The sequence below is a fragment of the Diabrotica virgifera genome, chromosome 3 (assembly GCF_917563875.1).
Source record: "Diabrotica virgifera virgifera chromosome 3, PGI_DIABVI_V3a".
NCBI lineage: Eukaryota > Metazoa > Arthropoda > Insecta > Coleoptera > Chrysomelidae > Diabrotica > Diabrotica virgifera.
In genome coordinates, this window is record NC_065445.1 from 181751924 (window position 1) to 181769257 (window position 17334).

General features: G+C 31.5%; 1 protein-coding gene across 1 annotated transcript in view; it reads left to right on the plus strand.

The window, feature by feature from the left end:
* Nucleotides 1–16622, plus strand: part of LOC126881431 (zinc finger protein 678-like) — a 29372-nt gene extending 12750 nt beyond the window's left edge. Inside the window, exon 2 of the mRNA XM_050645705.1 lies at nt 9970–16622. Within this exon, the coding sequence (XP_050501662.1) occupies nt 9998–11191 (1194 nt within the window). The 5' untranslated portion in view covers nt 9970–9997 and the 3' untranslated portion in view covers nt 11192–16622. The remainder of the gene's footprint in view (nt 1–9969) is intronic.
* The last annotated feature ends 712 nt before the right edge of the window (nt 16623–17334 follow it).

The following is a 17334-nucleotide window of genomic DNA, read 5'->3' on the forward strand; positions in this document are numbered from 1 at the left end:
CGTAATTTTAACCTACCACCTCCTTCCCCCTGCCCCCACCATCAAAAAATTTATTTTTCGATTTTATTTTTTTGGTGGGATGCAATCAATTTTAAAATTTCAAAAAGTTCACACGCATAGTTAGGCTTTTATAAAACACGTCTATTTTTATAGACCTGTAGGTTGAGTGTACATAACCTCAAAAAAAAAATTTTATTTTTTTTTTTGGAAAAAAGTATATAATATAACTTTTTTGGGGATAGCTGCAGATCTAATTTTTTCGTAATCTTGTGTGTTTTGTCAAACACTATATTTCTAATTTTTTTCAGATTTTTCTGTAACGTTGGTCACCTTCAAAAATCCAAAAAACTGTTTTTTAAGGGGGTTTTTGGGGGGTTTAAACGTGTTTCTCCCATTTTTAAATATTCTAAAGGACTCAGTTACTTTAAGTTACATATAACCTATAAAATCGAAATTGATTTGTTATATTATGAAGTCTATAAAATAGGGAAAATCCCCAAAACCCCCCAAAAAACAGTTTTTAGGATTCTTGAAGGGGGCGAGCCTTACGGAAAAATCTGAAAAAAATTATAAATATAGTGTTTGACAAAACACACAAGATTAAAAAAAATTAGACCTGCAGCTATTCTCCAAAAAAAGTTTACGCTTTTTTGAAAAAATTTCTTTTTTAGATTTTTTGAGGTTATGTACACTCTACCTACGGGTCTATAAAAAATAGACATGTTTTATAAAAGCCTTAGCTATACGTGTGAATTTTTTGAAATTTTAAAATTGATTGCATCCCAGCAAAAAAAATAAAAACGAAAAATTAAGTTTTTGATGTTGGGGGCAGGGGGAAGGGGGTGGTGGGTTAAAATTACGCTGAATCTTATGTGGTGATCACATAGAACTTAAAAAAATAAAAAAAATTAAATTGTGTTAGTAAGGGAGGGTAACTTTTAATTTATTTATCCCGTCCATAAGTGGAAAGTTTGATGCGCCACTGTCGACGCATGTGCCACTGAAAAGTGACGGCACAGTATTCAAACCTTTTCTTTTAGGTTCTACTATTTAAGTTATAGAGTCCCATCGTGCCTAAAATGATTAAGAAATTTCACCTATAGCGGCTCTTACTCTATAATATGGTAAAAAATCACTTAAATCGGACAACAGGTTTAGGAAATTCAAGACATCAAAAATGACCAATTTTTCAGTGGATCGATTTTTTTGCACCCCAGTGTAGAATATACCATGATGTATTGTGTGCTTGGATCTTCCATAAATAATAAACAAATAACTTTTTACTAATTTCATGTCTTAGTCAATTAATTATCAAATACACTATCAATATTATTTAATAAACAACTCAAAATATTCCTGAAGTCTTGTCAAATATTTAGTAGCTCTGTCAACACATTCTGTTTGACTAAGTGCGTGATATGACAAAGATAATTTCACCACGGACATGGTGTTCATTTCTTTCGAATCCTGAAAACACTAATAAATATTTTTGAAAATTCTAAACGCAGAATAAAAGATTAAATCATTACCGAGGGTAGAAAGTCCCTTAGAATAAACAAAAAGTTTCTTTTGAATAAGATATTATTAAAAATTAAAAATCACACTCAATTTTCTCTTCTTATTAACCCCTGTAACTTGTTAAAATGAACATTATAGAATTTTTCAGGGACTTTCTACTCTCGGTAATGATGTAATCTTTCATTTTACATTTAAATTTTTCAAAAATACCTATTAGTTTTCTAAGGATTCGAAAAAAAATTAGGGCACTCGTGGGAGTGCCGACAGAAGTGAAAACTTCTTACGAAGCAAGCCCCTTCGGGTACACTCTCTATCCCTCCTCCAACCATTATAACTTCGGTCGAACTTATACGCAATTCAACCTATAGTATATAAATTACTAATATCTGCCGTGTCGATAACGATCGCGAGTTCAATGATTTTTCCCCATCCAAAGAGAAGTGATATACCTAAATTATGTATGGGCCATTCCACGAACATACGCCTGTTTTGGATTACTTCGACAACGAATATTTTACTGTGCAACATAAGAAGTACGAAAGTAAATGGCGCTAATAATTATTCCAATAAACAACAATGTAATTTGCAATTTACTTTCGTTCTTCTTATTTTGCACAGTAAAATATTCGTTGTCGAAGTAATCCAAAACAGGCGTATGTTCGTGGAATAGGGTATACCCATTGGGTGCATCCTATACTATTTATATATACATACACATAATACATAAACGAACAGAATTTATTTCGGCAAAGCGACGACGGTCACGAATTCAATGCTTTTTCCCCATCCAGAAAGTGCACAAAATCGCTACAGAAGTTTTCACTTCAAAAATACTTTAAACACTAATCACTTATAATGATTGGAGTAGGGACCGTGTGGCCCCTTATGCGCTTGCTTCGCAAGCTCCTTCGGGTACACACTCTACCCCTCCTCCAACCATTATAACTTCGTTCGAACTTATACACACGCAATTCAACCTATATTATAGTATATAAATTACTAATATCTCGCCGTAGCGATAACGGTTGCCTTTTCTAATTGCCTAATTCAATGCCTTTTCTCAATCCAAAAGAAGTTCTATACCTATATTATATACGCGTTGCGTGCGTCCTATACTATTTATATATACATACACCTAATATGTAGGTACCACAAACGCGAAAATTTCAAACTAATAAGCATGTTGCCACATCCGTACAGAATGCTTACCAAAATAATTACTAACAGGCTATCAAATAAATTCGATAGTTACCAGCCTGTTATACATAGTACCATAGAACACCTACAGACAATAACGACACTATCGAAAAGTGCAACGAATACAATGAACCTCAATGAACGATTTGGCATTTGTGGATTACAATAAGGCATTCGATTCCATGGAACTCTGGTCCGTATTAGAAGGAATGAATAACGCAAGGATTGATCCTAGATATAGAATACTCCTCAAATACATATATCACAATGCAACTATGCAAATAAATGTATCAGTAGGTCTAACAACAAGCAAAATAAGAACGGAGAGAGAAGTTAGACAGAGGACAAAAACAAATAAAACAAAAGTGATGACTAATCAATATATCACAATCGACTTAGATGGAAGTGATATCGAAAGTGTCGAAAAGTATATGTACCTAGGTCATTCGATCAAACAAGGCAAGCATAATCAAACGGCAGAAATAACTAGAAGAATCCGAATGACTTGGGCAGCAGTAGCAAGACTCAGTGATGTGTTGAAGAACAAAAAGATACCAATAAATCTAAAGAAAATGGTATTCAACAGTTGTATTCTACCAATTATGACCTACAGAATGGAGACGATGACACTTACAGAGGTATCAGCCAATAGATTGAAAACGACACAGAGGGCGATCAAACGAGCTATGTTAGGGGTATCTCTGAGAGAACATACTACAAAATGAGGACGAGCGAAGCAGGACGAAAGTGGAATATGTAACTGGAAGAATTGAAATGCAAATGAAACGGACCTGGGTAGGACACGTGTCACGACAAAACATCGAAACGTACGCGAGAAACATTGTACATTGGAGACCACGCGAGCACAGTCGTAGTATAAGAAGACCACAAAAACGATGGCTAGACGACATCAAAGCAAAAATAGGGAGAAAATGGCACCAAATGGCACAAAACAGGGAAGAATGCAGAACTCATGGGAAGACCTTTGTCCAGGAGTGGATGCAAACAGGCTGAATAAAAAGATAATATTTATACATACAAAATTATTTCGATTAAACGATGACGGTCGTAAAATCAATTCTTTATCCCCATCCAAAAATAGGTGTTATACTAACATTATATACGCGTTGCGCGCCTTCTACACTATTTATATATACATACAAATAATAATATACATATACGTACAAAATTTATTTCGCCCAAGCAATGACGGTCGCAATGACGGTCGCGAATTCAATGCTGTTTTCCCATTTATAAAGTGCATAACGTCCTTAAAGAAGTTTTCACTTCAACAATATTACTATTACTATACGTACAAAATTTATTTCGTCGAAGCTATGGCGGTCGCGATTAAGTCGCGAAATCAATCCTTTCTCCCCATCCTAAAATAGATTTTACATTTCTTTTAAATTTAAATACTTCTACACAATTTATATACAGAGAGAGTCTGTAATTTGGAATATATTCAATAATTAAAATACTAACTGTTTTTTTGAAAAATGCTCAGACCCGTCGATTAGTATATCAAATTGTCCTTTTTGACATATAATAATAATGTATACAGGGTGTCCCAATTTAGAGATATGACGTCATCGTTGATTTTCTTAAATGGCAACACTATCATTTTGATAGCTATTTTGATAGCGTGTGTAAAGTTATACACATCTGAAAAATTTCAAAATTTTATTCCCTACCATTTACAAGATAATAAAAAATAACAAAGTTATGAAGAACAAGAAGTAATCAAATAATAATTGAATTTATTTATTTCAATTAAGCAAATGCTCATAACGTTGCCCATTGACAATTTGACAATAATTGAGGGCAACATTATGAGTTTTTGCTTAATTTATTGAAATAATTAAATTCAATTATTAGTTGATTACTTCTTTTTCATAACTATTTTTTATTATCATCTAAATGGTAGAGAATACAAATTTGAAATTTTGCAGTTGTGTATAACTTTACACACCCTATCAAAATAGCTATCAAAATGACAGTGTTGCCATTTAAGAAAATCAACGATGACGTCATATCTCTAAATTGGGACACCCTGTATACATTATTATTATATGTCAAAAAGGACAATTTGATATACTAATCGACGGGTCTGAGCATTTTTCAAAAAAACAGTTAGTATTTTAATTATTGAATATATTCCAAATTACAGATATAACTTTGTTATTTTCTATTATCTTGTAAATGGTAGAGAATAAAAATTTGATATTTTGCAGTTATGTATAACTTTACAAACCCTATCAAATTAGCTATCAAAATGACAGTGTTGCCATTTAAGAAAATCGACGATGACGTCATATCTCTAAATTGGGACACCCTGTATACATTATTATTGAATGTCAAAAAGGACAATTTGAAATACTAATCGACGGGTCTGAGCATTTTCCAAAAAAACAATTAGTATTTGAGCTATTGAATTTATTCCACTTTACAGACTCTCTCTGTATACATACACATAATAAATATACGTACAAAATTTATTTCGCCGAGGAAATGACGGTCGCGATGACGGTCGCCAAAAAAATTCTTTGTCGCCATCCAAAAATAGGTTTTACATTTATTTTAAATTTAAATATTTCTATACAATTTATATTCAGTGTGAGTTTTATATATGGAAACACTCAATTATCTCGAAAACGGCTTCCACGATTTTTATAGACTTTGGTAAGTAGGGGTTTTCTAATGCGGCCGATATTATAGTGCTAATTACATTGTTGTCATATTTTCCGTTTTTAGTCTTACGTTTTAAAGTCCTTAAGAGATACCGATTATTTTTTATGTTATATTCCCTCTATACCTAAATGCCATAGGTTTGAAGTTATTGCTACATTTATTTAAAAAAAAAAATGAAACAAATTATAAATATTAATTTTTATGGCCCGGGTAACTACTATTTTAGGTTGTTTGGATCATTGGGAACAAAAAAGATCTTTTGTAATTTTTCTCTAAAATTAATCGTTTCCGAGTTATAAACAATTTAAAACTGAAAAAAATCGAATAATGACGATTTTCAAGGTTCAAGAACACAAATTAACAATGTTATTTTTGAAACTGCGAAGTACCCAAATTCAAGCCCAAGGCTTATTTTATCAGCTACGGATAAGTAATTTGAGATTGTTTTATTTTAAAATATTGTTTTTTAGTTGTTAATGCAGCCCGATAGCCCGTCCTCTTATTTGCACTTCATTAAAAATTAAAAATCAATGATATAAAATAAAAGAAGGCAAAAAATCTTATGGCAAGCTATTAGAAGAAGAGTTGGGCTTGAATTTAGGTACTTTAAAATTTTAAAAATTATATTTTTCACTTGTGTTCTTGAACCTTGAAAATCGTCACTATTCGATTTTTTTCAATTTTAAATTGTTTATCACTCGGAAACGATTAATTTCAGAGAAAAATTACAAAAGATCTTTTTTGTTCCCAATGATCCAAACAACCTAAAATAGTGTTTACCCGGGCCAAAAAATTGATTGTTAAAATTTTTTTTTTAAATAAATGTAGTAAAAACTCCGAAATTATGGCATTAGGTATAGGGAATATAACATAAAAAATAATTAGTATTTCTTAAGGACTTCAAAACGCAAAAAATATACAGGGTGTTCTATTTGAAATAAGAAAGTTCATTAGATTTCCAGAAAAATGGAAAATATGACAACAATGTAATTAGCACTATAATATCGGCCGCATTAGAAAAGCCCTACCTACCAAAATATATAAAAATCGTCCAAGCCGTTTTCGAGATAATTGAGTGTTTCCATACATAAAACTCACTCTGTATACATACCTACACATAATATACATACGTACAAAAGTTATTTCGCCGAAGAAATGACGGTCGCGGTGAGGGTCGCCAAATAAATCCTTTTTCCCCATCCAAAAATACGGTTTACATTCATTTTAAATTTAAATACTTCTATACAATTTATACAGTGCTAGTCAAAAGTCCGTACCCTCCCTCGTGTCTTTGGATCGGTTATACCTATAATAGTGAAATTTGGAGGGAAGAAATAAACGGAGGTAAGCTTCTTAACTAGTCATGACAGGTGGCGTAATAGTGACAGATGACGTTACACAGCCACTGTGACCGATAATTTTAAATGGGACTTTATGGCAAGTGATACCTCATTTGAAAGGTATTCAAAATACCTATTCAGTTATACTAATTTTTTTGGGTTTAAGTTGATTTTGATTTTGGTAAAAAAATGCAATAAATATAATATTGTACTTTCGCATTTAATTAATAAAAATTGAAATGTCCGCCTATGGGGTTTTTTGTCAAAAAGATGACGTTTTTCAATTCTCTAGTAGTTTTTACGTCAACGTCAACCTTTTTGACAAGTAATCATAGGCGGAATTTTGATTTTTTTAATTAAACGCGAAACTACAATTTTATATTTATTTCATTTATTCATCAAAATTAGCTTAAACTCAAACAAAATTAGTATGACTGAATAGGTATTTTCAATACCTTTCAAAAGAGGTATCACTTGCCATAAGGTCCCATTTAAAATTATCTGTCACAGTGGCGCTGTAAAGTTATCTGTCACTGTTACGTCACCTGTCATGACTAGTTAAGAAGCTTACGTCCGTTTATTTCCTCCCTCCAAATTTCACTATTATAGCTATAACCGTTCAAAAGATACGAGGGGGGGTACGGACTTTTGACTAGCACTGTATATACATACACATAATGTATATACCTATATGTACCGGGTGTCGCAATAAGAACGGCGCTCGGCCATATCTCAGGAACCGTTTATAGTACAGCTTTGGGAAAAAAAAATTATAACAAAAGTTGCCTCGAGAAAAACCTGGAAATTATTTTCATAATTGTAAGTCCACCGCTAGAGGGCGTAATTGAATATCAAAAATTAAAAAATCGAAAATTTTACAAAATTTACCTAATGGAAGGGCACTGGAAATTGGATTATCGTATTCTTCATAAAATTCTGCGCATATTTTATTTCACAAGTTTAAGTCTACCTGTGCAAATACGAGGTGGGGATGAGTGGGAACCTTGTTATGAAAAAATTGCTGTAAGTCCGGTTCTGCTTAATCGATTTTTGCAAACTTGGTATTGTTGGAAACAGCTCTTTTTCCTCAATGTAATAGTTATAATTTGGAAACAGCCTATTACGTAATATGCCTGCTAGGAGGCGCTATTTATTTTCTTTTTAGAAATCTAGTTTTCTTTGGAAAATATTAAATACAAGTATGTATTTTTTTCACGTATTACAAAATTAGATCAAATTAGCAACAGAATACCGAAAACCGCATGTCTATACCTTTTTTCTATCTCGAGATATCTTAAGAAACGTGTAAATTTTAAACATAACTGTTGCTGTCATATAAGTGGGAAATATATAGAAGCAAGTAATGTGCTATGGAAAAAAAACAAAGAAACATTTTCCAGATGTCACCGTATGTAATAAATCAAAACAAAATATGAAAAACTCGGCTACTGGGGTGGCGTCTTTGGGGATATTTCATTGCATATATTCTAGCCGCAACAGTTGCATTTCTTATGCATTCAAAGAATGTGGCTATCATGTCAAATGCTTCTTAGTTTGCAAGAATCATCTTGAATTTCACTCTGTATAAATTTTATATAAAATTTAATAGAAACAAACCGCAACAAACTATCAATGAACAAATTTTTATGTTTTACTGATTTGACAAATAATTTGACACATGATAACTTTTTGAAGTTAATACTTCTAATAGTTCTATTTTTTCCATAGCACACTACTTGTTTCCACTTTGACTTTCTTAACTTAGTTTACCGGTGACAATAACAGTTATGTATTTATATTAGTTGGGAATAGGATAATTGATATTAAAATATAATGAAATAAAAATTAAAAATTTGTGTAGAAAATCTGACGTTTTTTACATTTTCTACGATTCATCGAGAGAAAAACAAATGCGCGGAGGCAACAATTCATAAAAATTTACATATTAACGCTATTTTTTTGGTATTATTTTAAGTATTAAAATTAGTGTAATATTTAAATAAAAATTAAATTAAACTGTTAAAAAATATATTTATTTCGTTAAAATCTTAATAATAGAAGTATAACTTCTTACTCGCGTACAAAGTACACACACTCTTTTTTGTTATATTTTATAGTGTTAATTGTCTTATTGTTGTTTTGATTCATTATATACGGTGACATCTGCACAATGTTCCTTTGTTTTTTCCATAGCACACTACGTGCTTCTATATATTTCCACTTATATGACAGCAACAGTTATGTTTAAAATTTACACGTTTCTTAAGATATCTCGAGATAGAAAAAAGGTATCGACATGCGGTTTTCGGTATTCTGTTGCTAATTTGGTCTAATTTTGTAATACAGGAAAAAAATACCTACTTGTATTTAATATTTTCCAAAGAAAACTAGATTTCTAAAAAAAATAAATAGCGCCTTCTAGCCAGCATATTACGTAATAGACTGTTTCCAAATTATAACTATTACATTGATGAAAAAGAGCTGTTTTCAACAAGGCCAAGTTTGTAAAAATCGATTAAGCAGAACCGGACTTACAGCGATTTTTTCATAACAAGGTTCCCACTCACCCCCACCTCTTATTTGCACAGGTAGACTTAAACTTGTGAAATAAAATATGCACATAATTGTATGAAGAATACGATGATTGGATTTCCAGTGCCCTTTCATTAGGCAAATTTTGTAAAATTTCGATTTTTTTAATTTTTGATATTCAATTACGCCCTCTAGCGGTGGACTTACAATTATGAAAATAATTTCCAGGCTTTTCTCGGGGCAACTTTTATTATAAATTTTTTTTTCCCAAAGCTGTAGTATAAACGGTTCCTGAGATATGGCCGAGAGCCATTCTTATTGGGACACCCGGTACAAAATTTATTTAGCCGAAGAGATAACGGTCGCGAAATAAATTATTTTTCCCCATCTTAAAATATGTTTTACATATATTTTAAATTTAAATACCTCTACACAATTTATATATACATACACATAATATATAGCATAAGCGATGACGATCGCGATGACGGTCGCGAATTCAATGCTTTTTCCCCTATCCAAAAAGTGCACAACGTCCCTAAAGAAGTTTTCACTTCAAAAATTATTGCATTTAAAAAGCATTGAGACGAAATTTTGCGCCTACGCTCTTAATTTTGATTATTACATTGTTTGTATTTACATCCATTTTCCCTTGTACTAAAAGTTGTATTATAGTCAGTTTCATTTTTAGATTATCACCGAGAGAACAATATGGAATTATGGAGGTACTAAATAAACATTCATCCCACGAAGACAATGACATGAATCCAATTGCCGAAGGAAAATTTGTGGACAAACATTTGAAAACACACACTGGAAAAAAGTCTCACAAGTGTGAAATTTGTTTTAAGCAGTTTAATCAAGCAAGTCATTTGAAAGTACATTTGAGAGTGCACACTGGAGAAAATCCTCACAAGTGTGAAATTTGTTTTAAGCAATTTAATCAAACAAGCCATTTAAAAAGACACTCGAGAGTGCATTCTGGAGAAAAGCCTTATAAGTGTGAAATTTGTTTTAAGCAGTTTATTCAAGCAAGTAATTTGAAATTACATTTGAGAGTGCACTCTGAAGAAAAACCGTATAAGTGTGAAATTTGTTTTAAACAATTTAGTCAAGCAGGATCTTTGAAAAAGCATTTAAGGGTACACACTGGCGAAAAATCTCACAAGTGTGAAATTTGTTGTAAGCAGTTTAACCAAGACATTCATTTGAAAGTACATTTGAGAGTACACACTGGAGAAAAACCTCACAAGTGTGAAATTTGTTTTAAGCAATTTAATCAAACAAGCATTTTGAAAAGACACTTGAGAGTGCATTCTGGAGAAAAGCCTTATAAGTGTGAAATTTGTTTTAAGCAGTTTATTCAAGCAAGTAATTTGAAATTACATTTGAGAGTGCACTCTGAAGAAAAACCGTATAAGTGTGAAATTTGTTTTAAGCAATTTAATCAAACAAGTCATTTGAAATTACACTTGAGAGTGCACACTGGAGAAAAACCTCACAAGTGTGAAATTTGTTTTAAGCAATTTCCCCGAACAGATACTTTGAACAATCATTCGAAAGTACATACTGTGGAAAAACCTCTTAAGTGTGAAATTTGTTTTAAACAATTTAGTGAAGCATTTCATTTGAAAACACATTTGAGATCGCACACTGAAGAAAGATCTTATCAGTGTGACATTTGTTTTAAACAGTTTACTACATCAAGTAGTTTGAAAAAGCATTTGAAAGTGCACACTGGAGTACGACTTTACAAATGTGAGATTTGTTTTAAGCAATTTTTTCAAACAAGTACTTTAAAAAATCATTCGAAAACACACGCTAGAGAAAAACTTTACGAATGTGAAATTTGTTTGGAGGAATTTCGCGAACGACGTAATTTGAAAACACATTTGAGAGTGCACTCTAAATAAAGTCATGACGTTTGTTTTACCAGTGGTTTCCAAACTTTTTGTACCTGTGCCCCCTTTAAAAAAAATAAAATTGTTGCGCCCCCTTAATTTGTCATAAAACGATCTAATTTCACAAATACTCAACTCAATCTTTAAACATCTGCTTTAATGTGCTGTCACTAGATAAGTCAATTATCATTTCCTGCTCTCCTTTTGTAAGGCCAAATTATCATATTTTTCAATCACAAACGGGTTTCTATCCAGCAAACAGACCGACGTGTTAATAACCTGAATTTTGGGTACATTTGTCACCAATATACGTAAATTGCTTACGTGAATTTCACGTGAAAAATTGGTTGGAATGTCACATTGAAAATACGTCTTTAAATTACGTAATAACTCGTCTTCAATAGACGTGTTATTTACCTTAAATAGCAATAAAATGATTCGGGAAATTCACATTGCAAATACGTGTTGATTAACGTAGCTTTTGGGGAACGTATGTATTAGTTTTCACGTGAAAGATACGTCCTCGGTTCACGTAAATAATTCGACCTTAATTAACTTATGAATCACGTAATTATTATCCTCATATAATATAAATAAAACAAGCATATAAAGCATTAATAATGTATTTATTTAGTAGAATTTAGAGACTTTAAAACATTTGTCTTGTATAATTATTATGCAAGATAATGCACCAAAAATGGTACCGACCTAAAGACACATTAAACAATATGCCAATACAACACTGGTCACTTTTTATTTCGAACAGGACACTTTCTTGTTTTTTTTTTCTAATTGCACCATCGACACTTCAACCCTCGAGCAGTGAGGTAAACGTTAATACGAAAGACATTATTATAAATCAACCCGCCTAAAATGATTCGAGGGAAAGAAAGCTCAAAGCTCTTTACGTTTCACTTTTTGTTGTGAGAAAAGAGAAATGTAAGAAGCTGATATTAGAGGTTATGATCATCGATTATAAAAATCGATTATTTTTAAAATACAGTTAAACTATTCTACTTTAAATTAGTATTACATATTTTCCTTTTGTTTTTAAACTTCTTCTACTATTAACTAATTGGTCTTACTAAAAATCCATTTCAATACCAGAATAATATAAAAAAAAAATCCTATCAAAACGTATCTATTATTCGATAAATCGATTAATTTAGTTTTCGAACCAACTATGTTAGTCACGTACTGTGATCACGTGATGGTATTTAAATGAGGAGAAAGGCTTGGTAGTACGTCATCACCGCGCGCCATTTGAAAATTAGACTCAACATCATTTTAGCTCCTGTGATATTTTTAAAGAAAAAAATAGCAAAAATAGCTTCAAATCAAGGTTGGATTGAAATATGTAGTTATGCTAAATGATTTTAAAAGCGAAATCATAAACTTTTTGATTGGTACTATTCAAGCAATCTATATAGTGTAATAGGTAAGATTTGTAGCTTTGGGTAGTTCTTCTTTAAGCTATGATAGGCCGACAGCTGGTTTTTTCTGGTAATTAAATATGTAGTTAAGAATATTTATTTATACTTAGGTAAATACCGTTAAAGCAGAACATAACATCGTATGTGTTAAAATTAATTTTATCAATTTTTTAATTACATTTAACCTCACAGGGACCCTCCCTCTTACCGCATGCTTGCATTAATAACTTATGTAGAATAGCTTTTATAATTAATCTTGTTATTGTTAGAATTATTGACACTAAAAGAACTTTATAAAAACACAGTTAGATCTAAAATTACTTTAGGCATACTTCAAAACTTTTAAAATTCAGCACAAAATGCAAGCATGTCCCCGTTCTTTTTTATTTATTAAAAATCCAAAATCTAAATTTTTTTTTAACCGAGTCTTTTCATTACTACACTTATGCTTGGAAAATGAATTGCACAACAACAACAATTAAAATACTGATACACTTAACTCATTTTCTCCTTCTTCCGTATTTTCTTCGTCACTATCATCGCCCAATTCAATAATAAATTTATTTCCACCATTAATGTGGAAGTGCCCAATCTTCTTATAATATTCTTCCACTTTGATCACTTTGGCGATTCTTTTCTGCCAGTCTACTTTGGTAATATTGGCTACTTGTTTTTTAATTATCTCAATTACCTTTTTGTCAAATTTAGGAAATGTATTTGAACGCCTTATACTTGGTTTGAATTGTCCCCAAATTAACTCAATAGGATTGAAAACACAAAAATAGGGGGAAGTCTCAATATAGTGTGTTCATGCTTTTTCGGCAATACTCTCTAGAGCGTATAATTTTCTAAATTTCTTCGTGTTTAGAACTTCAATAAGTTGTTTTTTTTGTGTAAAAATCTTCGAAATACAAATCATTTTCCATTAAAAAATTTTGCAGGTCAGCTTATTCTTTGAAGATGTATTTGGTACTTTGGTGAGCTGTCGGGAATGATAGGAAGCGTTGTCAAGCACTATTACGCTGTTTTTCTCCAAGTTTGGGATCAGCGAGTTTTCAAACCAATCTTCAAAAATGTCAGCTTCCATATTCTTGTGGTAGTCAACGTTACAATCTTCCATTTTCTTCCCACATAATATTAAAGCATTCGGAACCCATCCTTCACTTCCTCCGAAATGTACAATAATTGGCCGAGAGCCTTTATTTGCAGACATTTCTGGTATGCACATGCTTGAACCATCTGTCCATCCTTTCTTTACTGTATCGTGGGTATCATACCAAGTTTCATCTAAATAATAAATTCTCCTATTTTCTTGCCTATATTGAGTAATTTCTTCTAGGTACATATTACGTCTGTTGACTATTCTTTGGCTTTCCATAGTTATTGCTTGACGTTTATTTATTTTTTTTTTATTTCAAGCCCATTTTTTTTATCCAGTTTTAAAGAGTTTTCTCACAGCAGTTCATATTTCGACCGGTTGTTTCCAATTTCTTATTGTTTCTATTGTAGGTATTTCATTGCTTTTGTAGCAGTCGTATATTGTGGTTTTCAATAGTCTTACAAGTAACGGATTTAAAGGTTTTGAAAATTTGTAGTCACATCGTTTCTTGCGACGATACGGTTCATTTTTAACTATTTTATATACAGTAGAAAGTGAAATTTCTGTTAAACCAGAGGTGGCTTGTGCCAATAGTGTTTCATCGAAGCCGAATTTCGTACGTAGATTTTTGTATACATTCAAACATACTTGCTGTGTTTCAGCATTTAAATGCATTCGAATCTTCTTTACGGGCACTTTTTTTTAGTAATTACATTCACACTAGCACTGGCAATTTCTACAATATCAGCGTTATCGTACACTTCGCGTCATATAAAACTGGTACACTTTTTTTCCCAATGTAAACCTGTGTTCAGACTGACAATTATTGTTCGTGAATCACTTCGTTGTTGCCATCACAGATAACGGAATTGCACTAAATCTAAATACAAAAAATAACGTTTAAAATGTGTATTTCGAATTGTAATACATATATTTAAATTACACACTTGTTCACTGTAAAAATTATTAATTTTGTATTAATTTCAAATTAAATTTTTAATTTTTCCAGTGTGTTTTATTTATTCTACACAACTTAATGCAGTTTTGTCCTACAATTTACGAGAAACCAATCACACCTCTCGACTTGACATTAAACATAATAATTTAAAGTCATGTCAAGATTTATTATCTATAATTATTTTTGAATTGAAATATTTTCATAAATTATAATAAAACACGAATCAATGTATGGATACTTAATTGAGATGACGGAAAATTACAATTGTTTTAGTTTTTAGTAGGTATATTAAAAAATGCGATCTGTCGCACAGACCCGTTTTTACCTAGTTTGATATATTTTCGTTGAACTGGCAACGTTGCCCTAGAAATTGGAATGACACTTATGACAAGATCAACTTACACAACTTGAAAAACACGATTTTCGGTTATAAGAGTTGTACCAGTTTTTTTTTTGACGCGAAGTGTACGCGATATTTACATTATCCTACGGGCGCGACATCACTATTCACATAAATAAATTACAATAATCAACACTTTACACTCTCCAAACGAAATACTGAACCAATATTCAAAATAATTACAGCAAACAAAACACTCGAATCACTTAACACACGTACACTCCAGTACTAATACACTGCTAGCTACCGAACTAAAACTACTATCGTTTTGCACGAAACTTGTGTATAGATGGGAGGTCTGGGCGTAAAAACACAGATGGGTTCAAAGGGCCGCTTCTTAAACGTTTGACCTAATATCTTTATTTGAAGAATATCATATTTCACCGGCTTAAAGCTATTCCACAATATGTTTTACTTGGACAATATTATTTACATTACCTTTACGTGAAATTCATCTAATTTTTTGACGTCCATAAAATACAGTGAGTAAAATTCAAGCGATACATATTTAACCGTGGTAAAAATTTGTTTTTCAAAATATTTCTTAAAATTTAACCAAAGGATCAAAGGAAGTTATTTCTGTTTCGTGATTATTACGTGAAATAAACGTACCTTTGCGATGTAACCGACATTTACACCTATTATAGAAAACATGTAGTATATTCGTCATTATGATTTTATATTATTCTAATGTCAAACATGTATAAAGGAAGTACTAATATATAGGTGAATGATTTGGCACTGAAATACGTTTTTCCCCGTCATAAATCACCGAGTTACGTATTTGTTGTGCCGTAAATTTAACGTAATCATCACGAAACTGGGCTCAAGTTTGTTTGCTGCGGTACCGTTGTAAAAAAATGTTTCCAAAATATTTCTCAAGATTTAACCAAAGGAAGTTATTTCTGTTTCGTGATTATTACGTGAAATAAAAGTACCTTTGCGATGTAACCGTCATTCACACCTATTATAAAAAACATGTAGTATATTCATCATTATGATTTAATATTATTCTAATGTCAAACATGTATCAAGAAAGTACTAATATATAGGTGAATGATTTGGCACTGAAATACGTTTTTTCCCGTCATAAATCACCGAGTTACGTATTCGTTGAAATTTGCCGTAAATTTAACGTAATCATGACGTAACTGGGCTCAAGTCTGTTTGCTGGGTAATCTATTCATATGTGGACATGCCAAAATCTTTAAAGTAAAATGAGAATAGGAAACTTGGATAAAATTTTACATTCGAAAAAAATGTTATAAATCGCAACAGAACATAATTTATAACATGTATCAAAGATAAAAAAGTTGATTTTGTGTTCCGTTTAGTTCCGTAAAGACGATTCTAAATTCAAATTAAAGCAGCTAGCAGAAAACGCGTCGTGAAGTCATAAGGTTGATGTTTACATTCTGCACCAACAAAGTAAACAAAATTGTATATAATTTTAAATTAGACATTATAAACGTCAGTAGAAAATACAGTTATGTTACGTCTTAAGTGTTTTTGATCGTTTGAACAATTCATAGAAAACTTGTACTTTTACAAAATGGTTTTATTTTCCATAGTAAACCTTCTTTCCTTTCCTTCAAACACTGTATCAAACTCCAATCTCAACAAACTCTTATATATTATTTTAATGACATACGATAAATGCCATTAGAATATAAATATTTTTCCCTTATTCTGCGACGATGAGCTGGCCAAATACTCCGTGGGTGGAGGCCAATCAACTAAAGAAGGAGAAGAAGAATAGGTATACCTAAATATATATCCATAAACATAACCATATAGTAAAACTAAGTGACGTCACGGGTCGTCTGAACTATTTTAAATTTGTATTTGTAAACTATTTTAAATCGCAGAAGATTTTAAATTTGTATTTGTAAGTTTTTGAAGCGTGAAGTTTTGGAAATCTCATTTTTAAACAAAACTGAACATTATTATGTAATAAAAAAATGTGCAAGTTCCCTATTGCTTCCATAGACTGGTCAAATGATTATTAATAAGAAATTTACATTCTTCTATTTCATCATCAAGACAGGTAATTTTAAAATTGGGAAACATGTCAAAGTTATTATCTTTCAAACTTATTATCCACAGTACCAATTTTTTCATAAATGCAGTCATCTTGTCTTTCTGCGTAAAAGCATGAATTTGAGGCCCTTACATTGATTTATTTAGAGTACCGTCTTTAAAAAATGTCAACTAAATCCGCAAGTTTTACAAGAAATTTCGTGTCATAAAACAAGTTTGCTTCGT